This window comes from Columba livia, chromosome 22 (genome assembly GCF_036013475.1).
Source record: "Columba livia isolate bColLiv1 breed racing homer chromosome 22, bColLiv1.pat.W.v2, whole genome shotgun sequence".
In the NCBI taxonomy this organism is placed as follows: Eukaryota; Metazoa; Chordata; class Aves; order Columbiformes; family Columbidae; genus Columba; species Columba livia.
In genome coordinates, this window is record NC_088623.1 from 2,818,064 (window position 1) to 2,844,783 (window position 26,720).

At 54.0% G+C, this 26,720-nt stretch overlaps 1 protein-coding gene across 4 annotated transcripts in view; it reads right to left on the reverse strand.

The window, feature by feature from the left end:
* Positions 1-346: 346 nt before the first annotated feature.
* The window catches only part of BLACAT1 (BLACAT1 overlapping LEMD1 locus), a 34,804-nt gene continuing 8,430 nt past the window's right edge, over positions 347-26,720 (reverse strand). The window contains exons 1-3 of one of the 4 annotated variants that reach the window (XR_010467519.1): positions 24,122-24,521; positions 6,949-7,131; positions 347-6,671 (exon numbers count right to left, since the gene is read on the reverse strand). Coding sequence is in view for 2 of the 4 variants with exons in the window: in XM_021291433.2 (XP_021147108.2) it covers positions 7,000-7,101 (102 nt within the window). In the remaining 2 variants the exon portion in view is untranslated. Of the gene's footprint in view, positions 6,672-6,948; positions 7,132-12,552; positions 12,689-17,434; positions 17,599-24,121; positions 24,522-26,720 lie in introns of those variants that run through there. The other 3 variants (XM_021291433.2, XM_021291432.2, XR_010467520.1) reach the window with 3 other exon arrangements.

Below are 26,720 nucleotides of genomic sequence, written 5' to 3' on the forward strand. Positions count from 1 at the left end.
GTTTCCTCTGCTCCTGGCGCTTGTTATTTGGGAGAAGAGCCCAACCCCCTCCATGCCACAACCTCCTTTCAACCTGCTGTGTTTATATCCACGGTCACCCCCATCCCAACAGCCGCTTTTTTAAATATTCCAGCGCTACCAGCGTTGGATTTTACTGCAGCTTCTGCTTTGCACCTGCACTGTGTGTCTGCAAATGAGCAACTTTGCACAGGGCTGGGTGGAAAGAGCGGGGTCAGGGACATCCATCTCCCACCACCCTCCCACCAAACCCACCTCCCCTTCTGCTCCCACCCTGGCTCAGGGCCACCGGCAGCACGCACAGAATAAAACCCATCTCTCAGAGGGGTATCGTAAAACCGGTTTATTACAGCAGCTGGCATAGCTGCTTCCTATGTGCTCGTACAGCCGGGCTGCGAAAGTGCTTGTTCCAAGTGCAGACGGAGGGACGTACAAACGACCCACGACAGCCCAAAGCAGGGCCATAGCCGTCCCGAACATAACCAACAGGAGACAGATCAATAGGTGAGTCTCTCAGTGCAAACCGCAGTCATGATATGCATCTATAATTTATAGTACAATCTTGTAAACTAGAGACATTACGGAAGAAGCCATCGGGCTCGGTGTATTTACAGCTCCAGGATACCTGACCGGCATTAAAAGGGAACAGTGCGCTGGATCCTGCTGGAGGGGGAACATCCAGGAGATGGTGGGTGTTTTAAGAAAATCCCTCCAGGAAAGTGATCCCTGGATTACCTGGCCAGTGTTGCTCATTAGCATGTAGCCTAATAATTACTCAGATAAATGTCTTTTTCCATCTGACTTCAAAAGCCTTTGGCTGCGGGTCTTACTGATAACCCAAGAATGAAAAGCGTTGTTGTGGGGCTGATTTCTGCTCTAAGTACCACTGGGCTCTTACCCGTCACATTTCCAAATGCTGGTAATTTGTATTGCGGGGTCTTTTGAAGAACCAGCTCAGAAAAGGCAAAAACTTGTCATATACCAAAACCCCCGTTTTCCAAACATCTATAAAATCCATACTCTAAAAATTCTTATAAATATTTTCTCCAGCATAGCAAAGACAATAGGAAGTAACCTGCTCTGTGCGTAGGTACATGCGGCTATTTACAAATGCCATGTTTATTTTCTCATAGTCCTGTAGAGGAGAGGACGCCCGTCCTGCTGGAGATGCTCATTTACCATCCACCAGCACGCAAGGCTGACCTGCTCTTCTGTCTCCAAAGTAGAGAAAAAGTCATTTACTGGCATCATGAAAACAGGCTAAAAATAGCCGGTTTCTATGGCTACTGGGGCTGGGAGACTCCTGAGGAACACGTCTGGGTAAGGTCCCTTCGTGATGAAATCCAGACAGTGGGATAAAAGAAAAGGACAATAAAAAGAGGGTTTAACGCTTTGATCCTCATTGGGCAGCACTGGGGCGATGCTGCGGGCAGGGTTCTGTGCCTTTGCCTCGATCGCTGCGCTTTTCTGTGGGGATCGATGCAGGTTCGTTAGGGGGGAATTAGACCAATTTGCAGGATCGAGGCAAATCCCAAAGCAAACACTGACATTTAAGCAGGGCTTTGTTGAGTCAGGGCTTAGCTCTAAGCCTGTCTGTGCCTCCTTGTGGTTGTTGCTTATGTGTTTTTGCATAGGAATGGGGCTGAGACACATTTAGGAGGAATCTGGGGGGGTTGGAGTCTGGTCCAAGCTCATCTCCATGCAATTAATATTTCTGTAGACACAACATACAGACCGTCTCTCTGGATTTATACCGGTATAAAATGAAGGTTGAATTTCACCCATATCTTCACACGTGTCATAAGCTCCAGGGCAGTGATTAACCCCTAGGGGTTTAAGTCCACAAGTGTGGTAACCACGCGTTGTACAAAAGTAAAGTTACATTCAAAAAATACACTTTGTGTTTCACCAACTTCCTTTCTTTTTGGCCCAAAGATAAACCTGAAGGTCCTCGCCAAGGACGTCACTGGAGCTGCAAACCCTGAATTCGGAGGGTGTAATGATGTGCAAAAATGGGAACAAAATAAGGTCAGCGTTTTCCCAAACCAACGTGAGCTTCCCCGTGCCCACCTGGAGCTGTGCAGCGTCCTCAGTGTCACCTGAAAAACATGGTGTTTTGGGGCAGCTGGAAGAAAACCCAAGTAAACCAATATTTACAAAGGGGCTACGCTGCTTGTCTTTGGAGATGAGCCTGATGCGATGCTCTGGTTATTTTGATCATGAAAAGCCCCTTGGTACAGGATGTTACTTCTCCATCCCCAGGGCTGCTGCTGGTTTCACTCCAGCCCTTTGGCACCGGACAAAAAGCTTGGGGTGCACGGAGAGGGTCCCCAAAGCCCCGTCGGGGACCTGAGCAGGGTGGGAAAGGGGCCGCATCTTCCTCGCATCCCACCATCCACTCCGAGGGAAGCTGGATGCTTTCCTTAGTGTAACAGGATTAAAGAAGGATTATTGCTGGTGGGAACTAATGTGTATTTTTGGAGAGCAGCTCTCCTTTTCCCGAGGAGGGATGGAGGTGGAGGCTCCATAAACCCTGGGAACCCACGGGGCGGATGCAGCTCGTGTTGTAACAGGGGATTTGCAGAAAGCCCAGCTCTACACTGAGCCAGCTCTAGAACGGAGAGGACAAGTTACATCTCGCCCATTTTCCCGCACCCTTTTCCCCAGGGGTGCCCACAAGCAGCCGGGACACGGGCCCTGGGGGTCCCTGCATCTTCCATCCTCTCTCTGGAGGATGGAAAACCCTCGGAAAAGCACTTGGAAACCACCGGATGGACAACTCCAGCTTATAGCTCATTCCACCGACATCAGTAGGATTTATCGACTGCGGTATCACTCCGGTGCAGTTGCCGCTGGAGCGGAGAATGTGAAAGGCGGGTGGATGAGTCAAAGGCAGGGTGTCTGTCACCTGGGAGGGCAGGAGGAAGTTCGGAACAATAAGCAAGCTCCTCGTTTCTAAAAATGCCAGGGGTTGTGCAAACGCAGGGGAGAGGGAAACAGAGAGTGTTTGCACAGTGACAAGAGCTGTCAACTTCCAAGCCTTTGCAGGCTCAGAAGCAGACGCTGCGCTATTAAAATGCTGCCACCGGAGAGCAAAAAAAACCCCACATAACAAAACCAAAACCAACCCTTTTGCTTTTGCCCACTGCAAATTTGTCAGCGAAAGCCAGCTGGGCAGCTCAAGGGGCTCCGCTCTTGGCAGGTTTGCTACAGAAAAGCACCAGGCTGGAGTCTGGCGGGAAACAATGTGCAGATGAAAGGACCTTCAGCCATAAATCTAGAGGTCAAGTCATTATGATGGGGGAATCAAAAAGCACCACAAGCCATTTATGAACACAATAGAGGTCAATCCAGGAGCAAACCATTTTGCTCGAAGCCATGGTGGAAAACATATTGTTGCTTTGAGAGCTACATCCAGCCAGGGAGGTGGAAAGTTCTCTTTAAAAATAACTGTAGCTCAAGCGTTTTAACATTCATACTGCACTTGGTTCATTTACTGTGTTTTCAAATGCACATATAATGGGTGTGGGTGAGTGTCTGCCTGTCTCAGTTGTACGTGCTGCATTCATTAAACACCTGGCTTGGGAACCCCTCGCTGGAGATGGGAATATTCCAGACACAGGGAAAACCTGAACAGGCACCGAGCTGCTCCACACACATGGTGTGTGCACAGCGTTTGCACCGTGTACAGCGTGTGCATAGCGTGTGCACAGCATTTGCACTGTGCATAGCATGTGCGTGATGCGCAGAGTGTGTGCACAGCGTGTGCACAGCATTTGCACCATGTACAGCATGTGCACCATGTACAGCATGTGCATAGCGTGTGCATAGTGTGTGCACTGTGTACAGCGTGTGCACTGTGTGTGCATAGCATGTGCACGGTGTTCGCACCATGCACAGGATGTGCACTGTGTGTGCAGTGCGCACAGCGTGTGCACAGCATTTTCACTGTGTGTGCACCGTGCACAGTGTGCGCAACGTGCACAATGTGTGCATAGCATGTGCACAGCATTTGCACCATCTACAGCGTGTGCATAGCATGTGCATAGCATGTGCACCGTGCACAGTGTGTGCATAGTGTGTGCACAGCATTTGCACTGTGTACAGTATGTGCATAGCATGTGCGCAGTGTGTGCACCACGCATAATGCGTGCACTGTGTGTGCACCATGCACAGTGTGTGCATAGCCCGTGCACAGTATTTGCACAATGTACAGCGTGTATATAGCGTATGCATATATTGTGCACTGTGTGTGCACTGTCTGTGCACCATGCACAGCATGTGCATAGCATGTGCACAGCGTTCACACTGTGTACAGCAGGTGCACTGCGTGCGCATAGCGCGTACACCGTGTGTACACCACGCAGTGTGTGCATAGTGTGTGCACAGTGTTTGCGCTGTATGCGCACCACGTACAGCGTGTGCACCATGTACAGCGTGTGCACTGTGTGTGCACCGTGTACAGCGTGTGCACTGTGTGTATAGCACATACAGCGTGTGCACTGTGTGTGCATCATGTCCAGCCTACGCACAGCATGCACAACGCAAGCACAGCCCGAGCAGGGTGTGAGCACAGCGTGAGCATGGTGTATTTACAGCAGAGCTCCCAGTTCATCCCCGAGCAGCCTGGGGATCTCCCACCACAACCAGCAGCCCCTGGAGCAGCACCCCATCGTGCACAAACCACCATGGATTTCTAATCCAAGTTTAGCAGTGAAGGTTACACAGTAATGAACTGGGCCAAGCCCCCTCAACCCCATAGTAATAGTTTAGCTCCTCTAAAGCCTGAATGAGCGAAACTGCTCATGATTTTCCCCAAATCTCTGCTTTTGATGGTTTCACTGGAGCGTGCATCTGCTGCCCGAACAGCAAAGCAGCTCCTCGTGCGCTGCCTATGGAACAGGTTGATGCAGCCCCAGAGGGGACATTACAACCGGCACTAACCATAGTGTTTTCCACCGATCCATGCGTGCCAGGCTGAAATCTGCTGAGCTCGATGGTGACAAATGACGGGGAGACAGACTGCTATCCTGGCTGACCCTCCTGTGCCCCCTCCCGTGTCAAAAGCTGCAGCCCAGCCGGGAAATATCCAGCAGGGAAATATCCAGCTGGGAACACTGCTTGGGGGCTGCACTGCTGCATCCCACAGCTCACATCACTTGGGCTTAAAGAGGGGGAAAAGCAAAGTGCCCCAAGCCCCCAGACCCTGAGATCTGGCACACAGAGACCACTCACAGTCTGTATCCCCGTGCCTGGTCCCCACTGTCACCTCTGATTCGGCTCCAAGAAGCACATCGCACACCAACCAGCTGCTTCCCACTGCAGCCTGGAGGATTTAAAGCTCCTCAGCTGTACCTCATGTTATTGGTGCTCCTGGCTAGGCTCAGGTTTTTGTGCTAAATCCTTTGGATAAGAAAATAAAATAATAGCCGTGTTGGTTCTGGGTGTAGGCTGAGCCAACAAATCTCCTCCAAAGGGGAGCTGTCAGCAGCACGTACAGCTCTGTTTGCCAAGCCAGTCGAGCCGGTTAATCACGAGGGGAGAATCTGTTCACATGCCAGGTCCATTAAGGGATGGAGAACCGGGCACTGAGACCCCGACAGTGGTCCCCAAACCTGGGGGGCCCTGGCTCATGACACTCCCCACAGCCTAGGGCTGTTTGGGGGGGTATCTGAGCAGGGGTGTCTCTCTGTGACACCCCCGGGAAGGCACAGCACGAGGGGAGCTCCCATATGGCTTCAGCAGTGGGTGGGAAGGACACACAGACAAGGTGGGGAGAGGGGGACCGTGGGGATGGACACATGGTGCAAGGGGGATGCTCGACCACCGCAGGAAGAGATGGTGGCAGGAGCAAGACTAACCCTAGGGATTAGACCCCCCAGGCTCAGGGGGTCTCCATATAGAGAAGGGAAGCGCAGTATAGAAGAATTAAAGGATTTCTGCTCTGGAGAACACGTTTGTTCTAGAAACGTCCCTGGAGTGAATCTCAGGTGCCCCAAGCTCAGGGATTTTGGATAGTTTTAAGAAAGAGCAACCTCCCACTGAGCCTCATGGCTCAGGTGTGCAGGAGGTGGGTGGCACACGCTGAGGGGGTCCCTGTCCCCCACCCCAGTGCAGGAGCTCCCGGGACACACCGGTCACACAGGGAGCAGCGTCTGAGCGGGGTCAGTGCTTCTGGTGCTTCCAAAATGCTCCAGTGTGCTGCGCCCGTGGGACCAGGCAGGGTAGGGGCATGGAGAATGGCTGCTTCGGGTCACAGACCTTTGCTTGGAATGGACTTAAAAACAGAAAAAATAAAATAAATAAAGTTCATTTTTACATTCAGGCAATTCTGCCCCAGCGGGACGACTCACCAGCCAGGGGCCTGTGACTCCAGGAAGGACAAAGTCTGGCCCCGGCTTTTGAAAAGCCCTCTGGGGTCTGTGTGCTGAGACTTGCTAGAGCAAGGGCAGGTCTGTTCGCTCAGGAGGGCAATGTCTACCCTGTGGGGACACGGTCCCTCCAACACCAGCTGCTCGGGTGTGCTCAGCACCCAGCCAGGCTGCGGTTCCGGGCACAACTGCTGCAGCACCTGGATAATGTCCGCAGCATCTGCTTCTGCCTCTCGACGAGGTCATTCCCGTGCTTCGGTTCTCCCTTGGCCAGGCGAGTCTCTGGGGGAGGGAAAATGAGAGAAGCTGCAGGATAAGTGTGTTAGAGCAGATTAACCAGCTCCCTCCACGCTGCTCCCAGCAATGAGTCAAACCATTGCTCAGTCCCGGGCTCCCCTTCCCCGGCCAAACACCATCCCAAGCACATGAGCTCGGCCAAGCAGCCCCATGAGACACCCCCAGACCGTGCGGGCAGAGGGTGATGCCTGGGGGAAGCTGGACCTTGGAGAGGTGAGAAGAAAGGAGACAGCAAAGTGTCCCCTCGGCAGTTCCAGCGTACCGATGGGACGGGGTCCCAGTGCACAGCAGGGCACACAGACAGCTCTGCTCCTCACACCGCCGTCTCCTGCTCCGCGCTGGCCTCTTCTTTCTTCCTCTTCATCTTGCAGAAGCCATGGAGCCCGCAGAAGCAAGCGAAGGTGAACTGGGGCATCACCTAGAGCCGGAGAGGTGTGGGGGCACCCTGCATGGGGACAGGGACAGGAGTCAGGGCAGCTCCTGCAGACGCACAGGGGTGCATGGGCAGGATGGAGGGCACAAGACAAATGCAGCACATCACCCTGCACCAGCGCACATCTCCCTCCCAACTCCTTCCCTGCGTTCGGGGCCCCCGCCACACGCTCCCAAATTCCCCACACAGTGAAAAAAGAGGTGATTAAATCTCTCCCCCCAGCCTCTCTCCTGAAAAGCAGGGAACAATCGGAGCAGACGTGGGGACAGCTTGCAGCAAGGGCCGGGAGGTGAGGTGCCCTGGGAGCGTCCTAGCGCAGCGGCAGCAGCAGCGGTTACGGCACAATGAGGCACAGCTGAGAGCAGAATTCGCTCTCTTTGTGTCCGTCTGCAACGCATAAAATAACGCCCCGAAGTACAGCCCACATGATGGCCCAACAGCTGCAAAATGTAATTATGCAAATGAAAGGCTGAGGTTTTTAAAATAAATAACACACACTCACAGAAATACTATATGAAGTGAAATTTGCGTTTTCTCCCTACTTTAATTTTTAGCTTTTCTATAGCTTCTCGATGACCAGCTCTAATTCTGCCTCGCAAGAGGCTGTGCTGGCGCTCAAGGGGAGCTGTGCCCAGCGCACGCAGTGTCACCCTGCCCAGCAATACGTGTCCTCGCCACCATGGCTGTGCCACCCCCAGCCGTGCAGAGGGACCGTGGCACCCACAGCGCGGCTGCTCTGAGAGCCTGGATGCCGCGTTTTCTCCCCACCAGCACCAGCGCAGACAGGGAACATCTCTGGACCTCAGTTTACCCATCTGTGAAATGGGCACGATGCTCGAGCGGTCAGAGGACCAAGTGGAAATCTCAGTGACAGTGTCACCTCACTGTCACCTCCCGAAGCTCATGGCCACCGACAGCAGCAAGCAAAGAGTGAAACCCCCAACAGCGGGACACCGCTGAGAGCCCCCACCCCCGGCAGAGCAGCCCTAATCCACACCAGGGACAGCTGGGAGAAAATTAACCAAGGGGAAAAAAGCCACAGCAGGTGGGGCCCATGGTCCCCCCATCTCCACACAGCAGCGGTGATGATGCAGGGGGGTGATGCCACATCCCTGCCTTTCCCTTTCCCCCTTTCCAAGGGGCTCAGCTGCAGCACAAAGCAGCAGCAAGAAGCATCCCATTTAATTCGCTCCTGCCGCTGCTCCCCCTCCCCAGCCATCTGGGTACCTGTCTAGTAGCTCCCAAATTAAATCAGGCTACCTCTGGAGCTCGAAAATAATGACAACGGGTGCTTTAATGAGTCTCCCGTTCTGAATGGCTCCTCAGCGTAGCGGCAGGTCTCCGCGTCTCTCTTTGTGCTGCTGCTTTTTGTTACCAGCCTGAGAATGGGATTTTGGAGGGAACGGCTGGTGCAGAGGGGCCAGAGGGACAGGGTGGGGGGTCCCTCACCTCCTGGTTTGGCCAGAACAGAGCAAACCCACCGCCCGCAGGGAAGGGATGAGGGGAACGGAGAAGCCCCTGGGAACCAGCGCCCCTGTTTGGGATGCTGGGTCTGATCTGGAACCAGCAAACACCATCCTCATCCCAGCCTCCCACCCATCCGCGCTGTCTGACACTGTGTTATCACAGAATAGTTTGGGTTGGAGGGACCTTCCCAGCTCCCCAGTGCCCCCCTGCCATGAGCAGGGACATCTTCACCAGCTCAGGTTGCTCAGAGCCCCGTCCAGCCTGGCCTGGGATGTCTCCAGGGATGGTTCATCTACCACCTCTCTGGCCAACCTGGGCCAGGCTCTCACCACCCTCAGGGCCAACAATTTCCAGGCAAACATCCACGCTGGACCTCCCAGGCAGCCTGGGCCGAGCAGCTCTCTGTCCCCATGGGTGCCCATCCCCGCTGCCCTGTGCCACCCCACATCCCCCCCATGCCCAGCCCGCCCGGCCCCCCTTGCAGACACAAAGCCACCTCGAGAGCCTGGGCGGTCCGGCTGGGACCCCAGCGTCCTTTAGGGAACTATTGATATATTTAGAGGAGCTTGTACCACAGAGGCTTTTCAGGCTGACCCTCTGCCTCTCATTCAGGCAGCAGACAATGATGAATGAGTCCCGGAGAAAAGAGGCAGCCCAGCTGAGGCTGACGCTCCTGTTCTTCTTGAAAAGGTAGAAAAAGGATCCTGAAGGAGCAAGGAATAATTAAAAAATAAATGAACTGGCTTGGGCAGTGATGACAGAAGCCCCGCTTGATTTGCAAGGGCTGGGCATGCTTCACAGACCCAGGCTGCCCTTGCTATTCAAGGGAGAAGATCCTTTGGATAAAACTCTGCCACAGCAGAGAAAAACGCAAGGAGCATTAAAAATGTAAAGCCGGAGAATTCTCTTTAGTCAACTGCATAACCCCGGGCCGTGTTTGTCACTGTCACAGTGATGAATTGGGAGCTGTCTGAAATCAGCATGCTCACTTTAATAATGTCACTTACCCTGAGCCCGAAAAAACGTCTTTCTGAACCAGCTGGGCAGAGTCTGTTCCTTGGCCCAGCAATTACCCATTTCCCGGGCTTGGCTGGGAAAGTTCACGGCAGCTGAAACCGGCGGCTTTGGGATGGGAGGTCCTGGGCAGGGAGAGCCGGGGTACAGGCGGGGATGGAGGCAGGGATGGAGGCAGGGATGCAGGCGGGGTTGCAGGCGGGGATGCAGGGGGGAATGCAGGTGGGGATGCAGGCAGGGATGCAGGCAGGGATGCAGATAAGGATGCAGGCATGGATGCAGGCGGGGATGCAAGTGGGGATGCAGGTGGAGATGGAGGCAGGGATGCAGGTGGATAGAGGCAGGGATGCAGGTGGGGAGGGAGGCAGGGACGCAGGCAGGGATGCAGGCGGGGATGCAGACAGGGATGCAGGTGGGGATGCAGGCGGGGATGCAGGCGGGGATGCAGGTGGGGATGCAGGCGGAGATGCAGGCGGGGATGCAGGCGGGGATGCAGGTGGGGATGCAGGTGGGGATGCAGACAAGGATACAGGCAGGCATGCAGGTGGGGATGCAGGCGGGGATGGAGGCAGGGATGCAGGTGGGGCTCAGCACAGCGTTGCTGCAGGGACAGCTCAGGGCTGGCAGGTGACACCAGTGGCCACCAGACCCGGGGAAGGGGTGCTCAGACACTGGGAGCTTTCATTTCAATTGATTTTCTTACTCCAACTCAGCTTTTCTATTTCTGAGAAACACCAGTGAATTAACTTTTAGCTACTTGGTTGGAAAAAAACCAACATGAAGTTTTGCATTTAAAACCCTGAACTTCAAAGCTGCCTTTTGCCGCCAGCACGTCGCTGCTCTTTTTTTCCTGCAAAATGGGATCATTTGCAATGGAAATCGGTCTCATATTTTTGCAGGAAGACGAATGGAATTAAATCATTTGTAAGAAAATGTAGAAAAGTTCTCAGAGATTTCATTATTTCATTTGCCTTTCCTGACAGCTCGTCTGTCCACCTCTCCAACTGGGATTTTCAGGAGTGACTGATGATTTGGGCATCACCGGCCCTAAAATCTGCTGAGCAGACGCTGTCGGAAAAGCACTCGGGGCCACAGCCCCGTGCTCACAAGACTTGTGGGGACTTTTCCTCCCTGCACAGAGGGATCCTCGCCTGGGACTTTTGCTGTTGCCTTTTTTAAGCGTCAGAGATGCAGGTCCCGCATCCCCGCCGCTCGCCATCAGGACAGCCTGTCACACAGAGGGGACACAACCCCTTTCCCACACTCCTTATCCCCCCCCCGCAGCCACAGGATCCATCCAATTTAGCTATTTTCCAGCCAAGCTTTCAAAACCATTATTTCCTTGGGTTGCTTTTTATTTTCTTTTTCTTTTCCCCCCACAAACCTTGGACATCTCGCTGCTTACAACCAGGCCTAAGATAAAACCGACTTCAAAGCGCTTTCTATAATGAGCAGCAGTGCATTAGAAACCCAACAACAGAGGAGCCGAGACGGGGATAAAACTAACCTGAAAAGAAGCGCCATCCCTTTAAGGAGAGATAATGAACGGAGAAGCTGTTGCTTGGCATGTTTGCAGAGAATCGCTAATTAAAACATCGCTTCTGTAAAGTATGCTGATCCCATTGATTCTTCCCCCCACACAGTTAATTTGCTGCTAGGAAGGCAAAGTCGCAAGGGTCCTCATTATAAAAATTTCACTGGCTGCAGCTAATGGTTGTAATTAATAGGTGCAATAAATTTCAAATGGGCAGCCAGGGTGTTCATTAGCTGTGGGCTGACTCAGCACCGGTGGCCTCACCAGTTACTAAATAACCCATTTCCAAGCAGACGGGAAGAGGAAGGCGCTCTGTGCCACAACCGGCACATCTGTAATTCCCCGCCGAGAGCAGAGCTCAATAAATAATTCCCGGCAAGTCCTGAATTTGTCTTGTTTTGTCCCGTTGGTGAATTGTCTGTGCAAATCTCCTCCAGCTAACTGGGGGCAGGTTTTCTCCAAGGCACTGGTGTAGCCAAGTGACCTGGATTTCGTGTGGTACCAGCACTCGAGGAACTGAATGCTCCGGTGTAAATACCCACCAGCAATATCCCATAGCCGGACGAGGATCAAACCCTGGAGAAGCCGCTCATGCAAAGCACAGACCCACATGTGGGATGCAGCAGGATTTTTAATGCCCCAGTCCTGCTCTGGACATCCTGCACAAGGGCTGAGGTTGAAAATCTCTCCAGGCTCCCAATGAGCATCGTCCCCTCCATCGGGTATCCCAGTGCCGCACCCCCATGTGTGCACCAACCCTCCCAGGTACCACCGGGCATCCCGCCATGTCCCGTCTGGGCTTTGATTAAAAAACCACAGCTTTTCAGTTCATTATCATCTGACTGTAATTAAAATATTTCTAATTGGGGCTCTCTCTCTGAGTTACCTCCTGGGAGCAGCATCCATGGGGCTGGGTGACCCAGCAAGAAGCTGGTGCTGCTGGAGCTCCACAATCATCTCCCAGAGGAACCTGGGGGTGGTGGGTGCCTCACTCATATATGGCAATTATTAGCTGTAATTAGTGGCTTGACCTGCTCTGCACATTCACTCCAAGGAGCTCAGGAAGGACTGGGAACTGCTGGGTGATCCAACTGCTCCAGCATCTTTGCACTTTTGGAGATGGAGCTGCCCACACAGCAGCTCTTCCTCAAGCTCACATCTCTGGACTGGGGATGCGATTTTGATAGCTGCCTTCTTAAAAATAGGTGTATGCCTAAGTTATCTCAGCTGCATTGATCTACTGTTTTATTTAATGCTGTGAATGTTTTATAAGCTCAGCAGCTGAGGGGTTTTTCTTCGCCTGGCCCTGGACTGGGCAGTAATTGCAGCCGGACGGGGCCGTGGGCAGAGGCTGCGCTAATTGAAAGGTGATGGGAGCTGCTGCTGGGAGCTGGATGCCAGACAAGCCGAGAGCTCACCTGGCACTGGCAGCATCTTCTCTCCACGATGGACCTTTTCCAGGGGTCTCTGCCAATGCCTTCTGCACGGCGGGGCTTTCGTGGAAACACTTGTCCTGTGCGTGTCTCCCCCTCACCTCCTGCAAGCCCCACTTGTGTCCGTCTGAGGATCAAACGGACTGAAAACCACAAGTCAAATCTCACTGCTTGTGCATTGCTAGGGGGCACTGGAGCTGGACAAGAAAGAGATTTGGCTGAAAGTCACCGGCCCTGGCTCCTGACCACCAGACATTCCCACCAACGTGCCCACTCACTCTCCTTCCGTCCCGGCTGCTCTTCAACACAAGCACCACAGAAACACAGCGGCTTCTGCTCCCTCCATTTCTTTCCTGCTTAATGCCTGCTTTGCTAAAAGAAAAATCAATAGCGTAAAGGGTAGTGAGAGCAAGTCTCTGGGGTGGAGTATCTCGCCAGTGTAGCACAGACAGGCTGCCAATAATCCTTCTCTGAGCCGCTTTGCCCAACAGCCACCGAAATATTAATGGGGGTGGCTGCCGCTCCAGCGTCTCTCCACAGGCTCTTGATGAGAAGCAATTGCTGCTCAGAGATGGGGTTTGTGCCCCAGCATCCCCAGCATCAGCATCCCTAGCACCAGCATCCCCAGGACGAGCATCCCCAGCATCAGCGTCTCCAGCATCCCCAGTATCCAGCATCCTCAGCATCCAGCAGCCCCAGCATCTCCAGTATACAGCATCCCCAGTATACAGCATCCCCAGCAGCCCCAACATCCAGCATTCCCAGCATCAGCATCCCAAGCATCCCCAACATCCAGCATCCCCAGCATCCCCAACATCCAGCATCCCCAGCATCAGCATCCCCAGCAGCCCCAACATCCAGCATCCCCAGCATCAGCATCCCCAGTAGCCCCAACATCCAGCATCACCAGCATCAACATCCCCAGCATCAGCATCCCCAGCATCAGCATCCCCAGCATCAGCATCCCCAGCAGCCCCAACATCCAGCATCACCAGCATCAACATCCCCAGCATCAGCATCCCCAGCATCCCCAACATCCAGCATCCCCAGCATCAGCATCCCCAGCATCCCCAGCACCAGCATCCCCAGCATCAGCATCCGCAGCAACCATGGGCTGTAACAAAGTGAATGGCAAAAAATGGGACTCCTGGTGTATTTTTGGTTAATTTGCCCTGCTCTCCCCTTCTTGGCGGTTAATGACACCCTCGCTCCGGGCTCCCCATTCCCGGGCCAAGCCATGCGTGTCCGCAGCAGGAACGGGCCCTGCTCGGTGTGAATGGCTCGGGGCGGCCATTGTCATGGGTGAATTTTCTGAATGAGCAAATCCTCATTAAAAAATAATTAAAACAGCCTGGTGAGATTGGCTTAATTCCTTTCATTTTGACTGATGGTGTTTAGTTTTGATGATTTATGTGCCACAGTCTTGCCAGCTTTCATTGTTGGAACTCATGGGATTTCATGATTTTCTTCCTTCCACACCTCCTTGAGTCATGGGATTACAGCTGAATCTCAGCTTTCATTTTTTTCAATGACTATTATTTTTAAAGATGCATTCCAAGCTGGTGAAATAAACTTGAAAGCCTGACACCTAATGACTCAAAGCTCAGGAAATGAGAAAAAAAAAAATAAAGAATAGAGAAATTGCTCGTTTCCTGCTTGGTGAGGGTGGTTTGTAACCCCGCACCGTTGTTTGGGTGATGATGGAGGCAGTGGGGTCTGCGGTGGTGGGATCTGTGGCAATGGGGTTTGCGGAGATGGGGTTTGTGGCGATGGGGTTTGTGGCGATGGGGTTTACAGCGTTGGGGTTTGCAGAGATGGGTTTTTCAGTGATGGGGTTTGCAGAGATGGGGTTTGCAGTGAAAGGGTTTGTAGTGATGGGGTTTGCAGTGATGGGGTTTGTAGTGATAGGGTTTTCAGTGATGGGGTTTTCAGTGAAGGGGTTTGTAGTGATGGGCTTTGTAGTGATGGAGTTTGCAAAGATGGGGTTTGCAGAGATGAGGTTTGTAGCGATGGGGTTTGCAGCAATGGGGTTTGTAGCAATGGGGTTTGCAGTGATGGGGTTTGCAGAGATGGGGTTTGCAGCAATGGGGTTTGCAGCGATGGGGTTTGCAGTGATGGGGTTTGCAGTGATGGGGTTTGCAGTGATGGGGTTTTCAGAGACGGGGTTTGCAGCGTTGGGGTTTGCAGTGATTGGGTTTGCAGCAATGGGGTTTGCAGTGATGGGGTTTGCAGCGTTGGGGTTTGCAGTGATGGGGTTTGCAGCACCCTCCTCCTCTCCCACCTCATCCAGCCCAGCTCTGCCAAGCTGCTGTGCTCACGGACATCACATTTGCACATTTCCTAAGTGCAAATTCGCCAAGTCCCGCTGTTTAATTAAACCTGTCCTTCCCACGTGCTCCCCTCCAACAGCCTCATGGCACTGCGCTGGCCGTGGCCTCGCGGGGACGGATCCTGCCTGGTGCAAACCAGGTGGCTCCAGGCTCCGTGCAACCCACCGGCCCTACAGCATCCCTGGAAGGGGCCCAGCGTGGTGGGGAGATGGGGCTGGAGGTGCCGGAGCTTTTCTCAACCCCGACAACCACAGAAAGGGCTCCAGCCATCACCTGGCAGCCGTTTCAGTGCCCGGTTAAGGCAGTGGCCGTGGCCCTTGGAAATGTCCTTGGTCTCCGCCTGGTGCTTTTGTTCAGCGGGGCTGCAGGTGGGGATGCTTTGAACCGTGTGAGAAAAGCTGCCCGCCAAAGAAAAGCCGCTCCCGCTGCCCTCGCCGCCCCTTTCGCCAGCACCCGGTGCTGCCGAGCGCCCTTTCAGCTCTGAATGGGGACGACGGTGCTTGAAAAGCCATGTCCCCCGCCATCCCCGTCCCCCTTTGTCTCCCCCTCTGCTCGCCACCCCCTGCCCCATCCGTCTTGCTAAACCTCTGAGGGCCTGCAAAGCTTCAATGCCCCCTTTCACTTGTTATTTGTTACCAAATAAATATGAGCGATTAAAAAGGGATGAGGAGTCCGTGCGGTTTGCAGAGGTGCCTGGAAGGTGGAGTCCCTCCTCTGTGTAGCCCATGGCTTTTCGCCCTACATGAGTTAGGAAAAGCAATCACATAGGAATAAAAAGCCATAAACCACAGCAGAGGGCTTACCCAGGATAAGCCAGCAGTCTTTGGGGAAAGAAAAGGAAAAAGGGAAAGGATGGGGACAATAAAAAACCAAGCAGCCCTCCCATCACCCTGCCTTTTCTGCTCCAAACGCTGGAATGAGCCACCGCTCATTCAACAAGAGTTTCTTGCGGCAGAGGTGATGCTTAGAACACGACATGCCCGAGCCTGGATCAGTGGCAGTGTGCCCGAGCAGCAGGCAATGAAATGCTTTATTTTCCCTCTGCCAGTGTCCTGGCCACAGCTGCACCTTATCTCAGTCAGTAAGTGCCGGGTATTCCCCGTCATCTCTTTTTGTGCTGCTTTTAAACATGATAAATCTTGAGTTATAAACCAGATAGTCGCTCTGGTTGCAAATGGAGCAGCACAAATTTACACCTGCAGATCAAGCATCCCCTTTCCATGCAGAACCACTTGGCTGTTCAGCAGCCCAGGAGCTCGCAGGGTAAATCCCTTTTGCAAGCAAGGTGGGCAGCTGCTCGCCTTGGGGTACAGCTGGACCCCGTCCTGTACCACGCTGAAAATCTGACCCTTCAGGCCACTGAGGGACTTCACACGGTCACGGCGTAGCTCAGCAGCAGAACCGGGAACCAAAAACCTTCCCTGGGCCCCGCTGGCCCCGCAGCTCACCTGGCTGATGCTTGGGTGCTCGGCAGCAAGAGGTGCATCCAACAGAACCGCCTTTGTTGGCTGAGACAAAGGGCTAAAGAAAGGTCTGGCTGCAAACCCACCTCCCGCTCCATTCCCCACTGTTGTATTCCCCCGTTGCCTTTCCAGGGGGGGCTTCCATCTCCGTACTCCGTCTCAGGATAAGGTGATGTGTTTCATGGGGAGCAGCTGCTCCAGCAGCTCCTCTGAGAGCCGGACACAGACCTTGTGCTTTAGCAAAGGCCTCTGCACCTTCCCAGACCCACAGAGCTCCTCCGGTGGCACCAGAACTAGCCGGGTTGTCCCTGGAAAAGCGCTGGCTTCTGCTTTTATTCTCTTCCCCGCCGGGATGCCGAGTGCTAATTGCTGGGAGTTGATGAGCTCAGTTCTGCTCTTGAGCCGAGGAAACTCCCGTTCTTGTTGCCCTAGCAAGAATCCTTGGGAAATTCAATGTTTTTAAAACTCTACAGCAGCCAGGTTTGGAAGTAGGAAGGATTTTGCACCCTGTAGTTCGCAGTAGCCGTGAACATGACTTTCACCTACAAACCAAACTTCTGAAGCACACGGGTAGCTCTGAACTGGCGTTTTCCCAAGGCCTTTCCTCTTTTAACTCACATATAAGAACAGCAAGAATAAAGGGCCCCCATGTGCCCCCCTTTTCCTGGCCCTTTTTGCTCTGTGGGCAACAGCTGTAGGAGCATCATTTGCCCCCTGGGTGCAGGTGAACACCCCAGTGTGTGCGCATGGGTGCTGCGGGCACACCAAGAGCCCCATGTGGGTCCCTGTCCCCCAGCTCCACACCAACCCAGCCCCGAGCGCACTAAGGAGACAGCCCCAATTTCACTGTGTATCACACGAGGGGTGAATTGGTCAGGTTGGGATATAGAATCATAGAATAAGGCTCTGCTTTGGTACCCAAACCCTTCCCAAGGCACTTGCACCCAACTCAGGGCTGCTCTCCCCGGCATCGGAGCACGAGGCCACGTGCCCGTCCCCGAGCCACCGGCCCCACACCCCCCACAGGGACCCCAGGCCAGCCCGGAGCTGCCGGCCGAGCGCGGCTGAGCTCACCTTTGGCAGCACCGCATCCTCTCGGCGGGAAGGGCAGCGCGCCAGCAGGCACCGGCCGGGGGACGGCACCACCACGGCATCGCCCGCACCATCATCTCCTCCCCGTGCCAGCAGCACCTGGGTACCGCAGGGATGCTCAGGGAAGCGGGTGCCTGGGGCGGCCACCCAAACCACCTCTGAGCCCCGACAGGCTACAGGGGGGTCTGATTTTTGAAGCCTCAACCCCTCCCTTGCCAGCTGCTCCTGCTGCTGTCCCCAGCGTCCCCACGTCCCCACCGAGCCTCGCCGCACGGTCGCATACTTGGAATGGCTGTGCACCGAGGGGCCGGGAGCGCAGGGGGGGAGCGGAGGGTCAGGTATTTCTCCATCCCCGGCTCCGCAGAGCCGGTAACAAAGGCGCTATTGAACTGCAGCCTCTCTGGTCTGTGAAGCAGAAACCTCTTGTATCTACTTCACTGCCTTTGATCTAACTCCCCCAGTGGGATGGATATTACTCATGTCCTGCTGCTTGGGTACTGCTGCCAGAGCGGGACGGGGGGGACAAGCCCCCGCGCGTCACCCCGGCTTTGGGAAGCGTCCTGCCAGCATTGAGCAGGGGCACCCAGTGCCCAACACCGCTGCCGTCCTTCCCTGTGTCCCCTCTGCCTTCCCGCTGTGTCCCCCAAATTCATCACCCTCCCAGACCCCAAACTTTTGGAGCGCAGAGGCGGGAGGAACAGGGCTCTGCGCCTCGCATTCCTCTCCTGTAATTAAAGCCGGTGCGCTGGGTGGAGGGGGAATTTCCCAAAGGGTTTTACTGGCGTCTGGACAAGGGTCAGACAATGAGAACATTTGACAGGGTGCCCAAATCCGCCGTATCTTGGATACGCTCAAAGCCTCCCCCGTGCTGTTGGTCCCAGGTGCTGGTTTGGAGAAGGTGGGGGCTGTTTTGGGCAGGTGGGGCGATGGGGAAGGCGGGCAGGAGCCTGGGGACACTCTCACAATGTCCCCACAGCCTCTGCCCCAGCCAGGCTGCCCCAAAAGTGCCAAAGCTTGAGCAGCACCAGCTTGCTCTGAAACCACATCTCTGCTGGGATCCCCCAGAAAATCCTGAGTAAAGGCATCAAACGCACCCTAGAGACTCACAGCACTCAGAGTGATGCTTTAAAAGTCCTTTGCTGCCTTCAGCAAGCTACCTGACATGCTCCCCAGGGAGCCAGGGGCACCGGGGACTTCACCTGGTTTTACCAGTCGCGGGGGGAGCACTGGGATGCTGTGACAATCCGGTGGGAAACCATCCCAGTTACCCAAAAGCCTGAGAAATAATCCACACTTGACAACTGCCACGGAAAGGATGGATGGAGAGAAGACAGATGGATGGATAGATACTGAAGAATAGAGGCCGACCAAGCTGGGGACACCTAAAGGGTTTTGTTTTTCATGGAGGTCCATAATAGTTGCAACCCAAAAAGGTGCGATCAGCCTTATTTTTTAGGGGATCATCTGCAGTTCCCCCCTCCCCAGCCACAGGCTGGCTCGTGCCTCAGGACAGGGTGTGTGGAACCCAACTCTTATTTAGTTATAAACACTATTAGAACTTGGGGAGCAGTTGAAATTGGAGTTGGGCAGCGATCCATTTTCAAGCTGTCTTGACAACTGGCTCCAGCGCAGCAAGATTAGATCTACTAATCACATTTATAAGGCGCCCAGGATCATGAATTGGGTATTTGGAGAATATTTGTCATTGTAACAATGTCATTTCCCAGCCTTCAGCGTGCATTACCTTGTCCTCCAGGTCATTATGATTGGAATTTTTGGCTTTATAGAAGCATCTATTTAGGGAAGAGGAGGCTCAAATGCATTTGTTGTATCGGCGCTCTCCACAGCTAAAGGTGCACACTCTCTATCACTTGTACATGGGGTAATACTGAGGTTATTTATGGATACTGAGGTTATTTATGGATTTTAATCAGCTTTCTCATCACCTGATTTTGTATTGATAACTGCTTTAACAAAACAGATATACGCCAAATCTTTCCAGAATGCCATATAAATCCCCCAGCTCTCACAGGCAATAAAAAGGGGGGGCAGGCAGGCTGAGCAGATCCCAGCCCAGGCAGCGCATCCTTACTGGTGAGCTCGGGGAAGCCACGCAGACCCCTCCCCATCGCTCCCCAAGGCTGGGGACGGTCTGACGATGAGACCACAGTGTCCACAACACCCTTAGCAAAACACGCCGGAGAGACGCGATCACCAAATCCCCGCTTGCAGCAACACCGGCAATCACAGCATCGCAGCTCGGCACAGCAGCTGCCGCAGCTTTGCGTGAAGAGGAGCCCAGCACGGGATGCTCCGGCAGCCACTGAAAATCCACAGGACCAGCAAGGGCCAAAATAGTCCTTATTTTGCAGATCACACCCTCCTTTCAAATAGCAGAATAAAGCTGGTCTGATTTGTTCTGAGAAAAGACATATTTTTGATATCTTGCTACTTTTTCGTTTTGCTTTGTGCCCGTAAGCTGCTCAGCCTGGGTCTCTCCAGAAGAGCAGAGGTTGCCCATGCGGCCTCTCCCCAACACCCTGGCAGCCCATGAGATGTGTTTCCCCCACTTTGCAAATCCAGTTAGTTGGTAGCAGTCAGCTTTGGGTACAAAACCAGCTCTGTGAAGTTGCAACCTTTCCTTCTCGCTTTCCCATTCAGAAGAGTGCACCACTTCCACCCCTTACCAAAACTATGGCTTTTAGGAGACTGGAAATGTAGTAACAGGTTTTCCTCCAAGTAAAACAAAATGTTCTCCAGCCCTAGATGATTGCTATGAAACCTCAGAATAAATTCATCTTGGTTTGACCTCTCAGCGCTTCTGTGCTCTACAAACCAATAAATCAGTCCTCAGCAGAGAACCTGAACTAAGTGACCCTAGGAGGGACATGTCTGGCCACAGGACCCCAGGACTTGTGTGTCCCCAGTCACAGCCCGTATGATCCTGAACCCCGAACCCCTGCACACCATCAAGTGTTGCTGTTTCCTCCGTCTATTTTATTTCTAGGTGGAGGGATGAGAGAGGCAGAGAGGGAAGGGACGAGATAATGACCCAGATCTGTTCCTGCACACTAGCCATCAATTCGCCACACAGCCCATTAAGAGAGGACAAACACAACTCAGAAATCCAGGTAAGTCACTTGCTAACAAGATCCTCCCGGGCCTTTTAGCACATTCCCGGTCACAGATATTTCAGCTCCTGCAGCCCCAGCTGTAATTAAGTCTGGGCTGCGAGGCAGGAGATGCTGCAGCAGCCGGGGGGGAATTAGTCTGGATTTGCTGGAGGAGCGAGAGGGCTGATGAGCGATGGTCTGGCCAAGGCAGGGGGTGGGGGGGATGCAGGGGTTGGGGGAGATGCAGGGGATGGGGAGAGATTAAGGGGATATGGGGGGGATGAAGGGGATATGGGGGGATGCAGGGGATATGGGGGGATGTGGGGATATGGGGGCGATGCAGGGGATATGGGGGGGATGCAGAGGATATGGGGGGATGCAGAGGATATGGGGGGATGCAGGTGATGGGGGAGTGCAGGGATATGGGGAGGATGCAGAGGATATGGGGGGATGCAGGGGATATGGGGGGATGCAGGTGATGGGGGAATGCAGGGATATGGGGGGGGATGCAGGGGATATGGGGGGATGCAGCCCAAGCTGCTGGTCCCTCACTGCTCCCCTGGAACCTCCAGCAACTTGAACGTGGTAATGGAGAGAGAGGGAAACGGTCGGGCTGCAGAGGACGGTTCAGAGATGGGGAGCAACTAGAGCAGAGGGAACAAAGAAGTGGGGGAATTAAAGGGGGAAGGAGAGGAAGGAGTCCTGTGGGAGCACTTTGTCCAGGGGTAGAAAGTGAAGGCAGGATAACCATCACCTCCACATCAGTGTGGCCCCTTCAGCTCCCTGGGGAGCCACTTCCCTGGGCTCAGACCTGCCTCAGGTGACCCTAGTGACTTCAGGGACATCACCCTGGTCATGAGCCTGGCAAGAAAAGAGGTCAACCCATCTCCCCCCATCATAAATCAGGGCTGAACCCACTGACAACAGGCGGTGCTGGGGGGAGCAGACCCACTAAGGTGCCCTTCCCCTCCCCTTTGGGACCAGACCCCAAATCCCCTTTGCATGTAACTTCACCGTCACATCCACAAGCTCAAACAGTTCCTATAAAGCCATGGATCCTCATCTCCCGGGACAGAAGATGAGACAGCCGCCAGCATCCAGCTGGAATTCACACCGCAGCTTCGTGCCATGTTTGAAGAGGGTTTAACCACCCAAACCCACCGAGGCTCCTTTTCCTTGCTGGCACAGTGGGATTTGTACCGGGATTTGCACCGGCAGAAACAAGAGGAATCACAACCTCCTTTGCACACACCATTGTCCCATGCTGTGCTCTTTTGCTGGTTAGAGAGGATCAGCCAGAGCTGGGGTGACTGGGATGGAATGGGGACGGGGTGATGCTCTACCCAGGTGGGAGCTGCCCTTGTGTGCCCATGAGTGTCTAAGGCAGAAGGGTGGATGAGCCTCCCACAGCTCTTCACATCTTCCTGTGGTTTGGTGAGCCACGTCTGGGCACCCAGAGGTCAAGTTTGCTCTTGCTTTGGGCTGTGTGGGGTGTCTCCCTTGGTCACACTGAGCTGGCAGCCCTGGGAGGAAGATCTCATGAAAGCCAAGCGCGGGGTGACCCCTGTCCCCTGCCGTCCTCGGCAGCTTGAGGACAACGCACCTTGCGAGTGGGAAACGTGGGGCTGGAATGAAACACACGGATCAGCCCCTGGGGAGGGGACGGCGGCCCCGTGGAGGCAGCTTTGCACAGCTGGGTGGTGGGTTTTGGGGAACATCGTGGATGCACCCTCTGTGTCATGTCCAAGGGGATGCAGACGTGAGATATTTGTGTTTCGTCTGCTTCTGGCCCTGTTCTTCACTGTTGCCAGCGATTTGTCACGTTCTGCTGACTAGTCATCGGGGACTCGTGACATAATGTGACACCTATTAGCATGAGGAGAAATTCTGGTGGGGAAAGTGTCTCTTTTTCCACTTGGGAGATTTTTCCACCACTTCTCACCCTGCTGGACAGGGCACCAGGGTCCCAGTGCTCCCACCCGAGGGATGAACCCCACGGGGAGCCCCAAAAGCACAGTGTGAAGGTGTCCTGAGCCTGTTCTCCCTGCCTGGGGCCGTCCCAGCCCTGGTGCCCCCAGCCCCCTGGCTGAAAGTCTGTCACCACTCCCTGGGAACACGCGGGTGTCTGCAAACACCAGGAGGGGACATTCCTTGGGTCCCTCCGGCCGCCACCAGCCCATTCCTCCAAGGGGGGTTCTGCCGCCCTCCCCTCGCTCTCGCTGAAGCTTCCAGCAGAAAACCATTATTATTCTCTTTAATGGGCTGTCACAGTCCAGACAGACAAGTGCACCCAGGCACTCGCACACACACACATTTCTGTATGCCGGTCCCCAAATCACTGCACAAGCCCTTGGGAACTCTTTGGCCCCCCCAGACCCTGTCAGCCCTCAGAACCCCATCGCCAAAGTCCCTTTGGTTCCTGTAGCCCAGCATGTCTGAAATAATGACACCGAAATCAAGGCAGTTCTTATCTTGGAGTAATGAATTTCCTTTCCCCTCCCTGCCATCACCGTTCAGGTTAATACACGCACCGCTTCCCGGAGCCGTGCTGGGGATTAGCTCATCAGAGAGAACCCAGAGAGGCTCCCGAATCGCAGCGCTGGGGCTGGAGGTGCAAGTTTACAGCCAGAGGAAGGATTGCACACCCAGCTCTGCCCAGCACACGGGTTTCGTACAGAATTCAGAGCTATTCAGCAAGGCACAAGCACTAACAAACCTGCTCTTCGCCCTTCAATCACACTCATCTGAAAGAAACACGGACTTTTGCACCAGGTGGAGTTTGTCTTTGCCTGCGATCGGGGGCTGATGCCCGGGTTTTATACACATTGCAAACAATGCGAAAGTGTTTGCACGCACACAGGCAGACCCAGTCCTACAGCAGCCCCTCTCTTCACATGGGTGGTACCCAAGTAAGACAGAAAACTTATCACCTATGTACACAAACTTATATTCACAGGCAGGAACACTCACACAAGTGCACCCTTCGCACTGCAATCCAACAGTTAAAGAGCTTATGTGTAATTTAGCTGACAAGTATGTTAAAATGTGTTGCATGTAATTGTGTGCCAACATAAGTCGTGTGAATACACGCAAATATATATATGTACATCTTCACAAATATTCATATATTGATGAATTTTGACTCTTTGCTGATTACCCTCACCCAAACCCCAGCAAATTATTTTCAGCTAATCACGTATCTATCACCAAGAATATAACCACTGCAAGCAAATGCCATGCATTAGCTACGACCCAGCGTGAACAGCTGTAAATACATCTATTCACACACACGCACACAACCACATTTTCTACACGCACAATGAAGAGCTGAATTGCTTCTGGCCGCCCGCAGCGTCGCGGTCCCGGGGGCGGCGGTGCAGGTACCATGGGCTGACGGGTGCAGGTGTCTGCGTGTGGTTGGCGTGGGCTCCCTCCCGATGCCCATCGCACCCCCGGCCCGAACACCCGCTGCTCTTCGCCGCCTCGCACGCACACACACACAACTCCTCCCGGCCAGACTTCAGACAAAGAAAGAAAGAGAAAAATGCTGTCTTACTTCTTTTTTTCCCCCCTCCTTTTTTGTTATGTTCTGCGGGACTCCGGCGGGACTGCGATTCTTCGCTGGAGATGATGAAAAGCAACTTAACGAAGCGCCGAGCGCCGCGCGCAGCCGTGCGGAGGGGAAGAAGAGCCTTTGCCAGCAGAGAAGAGAAGGAACAAAAGCCCAGCGATGCCGGAGCGGGGCTGAATAGGTGTCTTCCTAATTGTAAGGGGATTGTGTGGCTGTGTGTGGCGGCGGGGTGGGAGGAGGCGGGTGGAAGAGCGATGGGGAGAGGCCACCGTCCCTCCCACGCCGGCTGGGGACGGCCGCCCGCAACCCCAATCTGAGGTTAATGCATAAATTATCTCCCGTCTCTCGCGTTCTCGCCGTTGGGTCTCGGCGCCGCGCACGCGTCTGCATCCCCGCCGCTAACCCCGCGTTCCCCGCCACCAATGCTCGGTACCCCCGGGGTGCAGCCCCCGCGTATCCCCCACCCCGGCTGGGGTTGCTGGTTCTCCCCATCTCGCTTTTCTCTCTGGTTTTGTCCCTCCTGCTTTGTCCCCAGCCCCGTCTCCCAGCCAGGCAGACACAAAAGAGCTTCTGACCTGGGAGGAGAAATACCAGTTTCCATGAAAAAAACCAACCAAACCAACAAACCAAACCCAAGTGCTCCGGTGTGTGCTTTCAGCAGGCAGGGAAATTAAAAATAGCTGGTATAGCTCGAAATCAGAGGCAGCATTCCTTCCCTAATGAGCGCAATTAGGGGAGCGAGGATGGAAGCGTGTTTCCCCGACTGTTCCCTGCATCTTCTCATGTCTCAGAGCTCCAGCCTGCCTGTGCTCTTCCTCAGGCTTTTGGGAAAGAGTGGTTTTCCACTTTTTGGAGCTACCAAGGCAGGAGCTGCGCTTGGATGCAGCTATCGACATGCACTTCAGCTGCCTTAAGCTCTCCCTTCACCTCTGTCTCAAAATAGAGGGCTGCAGACAGGACCAGATCCCCAAACACACATCCCGAGTCCTCTGGGATTTGCAGAAGCAAAGAAAAGTCAGATTCGGGACCTTTTTAAAATTTTCTCTACTCATTGCTATCCATCCACTTTAGCTCTCGTAAATCCTGAGCTGGTGCTGCAACAAAGGGGGATTTGGTGGGGATTTAGCCAGGCTTCAGCCCCATGGCGTGAGACAGATCCTCCGAACATGAGCTTGGCATCACCTCGCCCCACACCGGGTCCCCTTGTGCCAGGACACCGGGCACTGGGCTGCCGTCCGTGGGGACCCCAAAGGTCCCTGGCAGGGCGAAAAAGACCTTCCCTGCTCTGTGCCTTGTGGGTAGCTCCTCAGCACCTCTCTAAATCCAAATTCTCCCTGTGATTGGCCTAACCATCAATTTTGGCGTGAGCAGTGAGTGCCCCCAATGGGATGAAGATGCAGCGGGTCCAGTCTGTGCATCCTCCCCCTGAAGATGGACGGGGCAGCAGATGAAGCCCCATGGGAGGCCAGAACTCTGGGAGATGTGTTAGGCAGCTCGTTAACTGATGGGCCTAACGACCTGCTCGGCTGGGTTGCCTGCACAAGCCGGAGGAGGAGCAGGAGCATCTGGACAGGGTGACACGTTGGATCTGGGCACGGGGCTGCTGCACCATCCCTCAGCATCTGCTCGGCTCTGACATTGTGCTCACTTGGGCTTCTTTTTAATTGTCTTGATGTCCCTCATTTGCATAATCCCCACAATGCAGCGCAGCAGGACTTTTGCTCTGAGCTAATAAATAGATGACAAAAATAAATGTGTCATGTAAGATTTGCTTCCATTTCTTGCCTTTGTGAGCGAGCTATCAGCGAGAAATGATGCTCGCGGGGTTGATCTCACAGGAACTGTCAGCCCGGCCTGCCATAAGCAGCGATGGTCGCTTTGCCCGCGGTGCGCAACTTTGCCAGATGTTCGGCTGAAGTCGTGAGCTGGGAGCAGGAGGAAAACGCAGCTGCAAACCTTTGGGGTTTGCCCCACATCAGCCCTCCAAAGCTTTTCCCCAGAAGTCACCCCAAAAGCTGGCAGAGGGCTGGTGCAAGGACTGCAGACCACCAAAAGGTTCATCGTTGTGTTCATAGCAAGTTTGCATCCGGGAAGAGCCAGGCACGTACCTGCAGGGCCTTATTTTTGGATGTATTTTCTTCAAAATCAGAAGGACTGTGATTTTCTCTCCCCCGCAGCGCTGTGGTCAGCTCTCTGCTCGCGGTGGAGTTGCACCATTTGTGAAATTAGTTCCCTTAGCTGAGAAAAAGAGTAATTACTCTGCCGTGAATATCCAAGGGGACTCACGAGGCTGGAAATGCACCACGTGTTTGCTACAGGACCATTTCCTCCTTGGTTTTACAGGAATTCATTTATCACCTCAAAGAACTTGGCTGGACGGTGCGTGGGGCATTGAGGGCAACGCCATGGATCCTACCCCAAAACAGGCTCAAAGTTTTAAACCAGAAGCTGCACTTAATCCGCAGGGCTCTGCATCCCTGGAAATCCTCCCTCCAGGACTGGGTTTTGCCTCAGGTGGAAGCGCGGGGGCCCCTGGGCATCATCCCCCTGTGGGGACAGATACCACTGAACCTCAGGTCTGTGA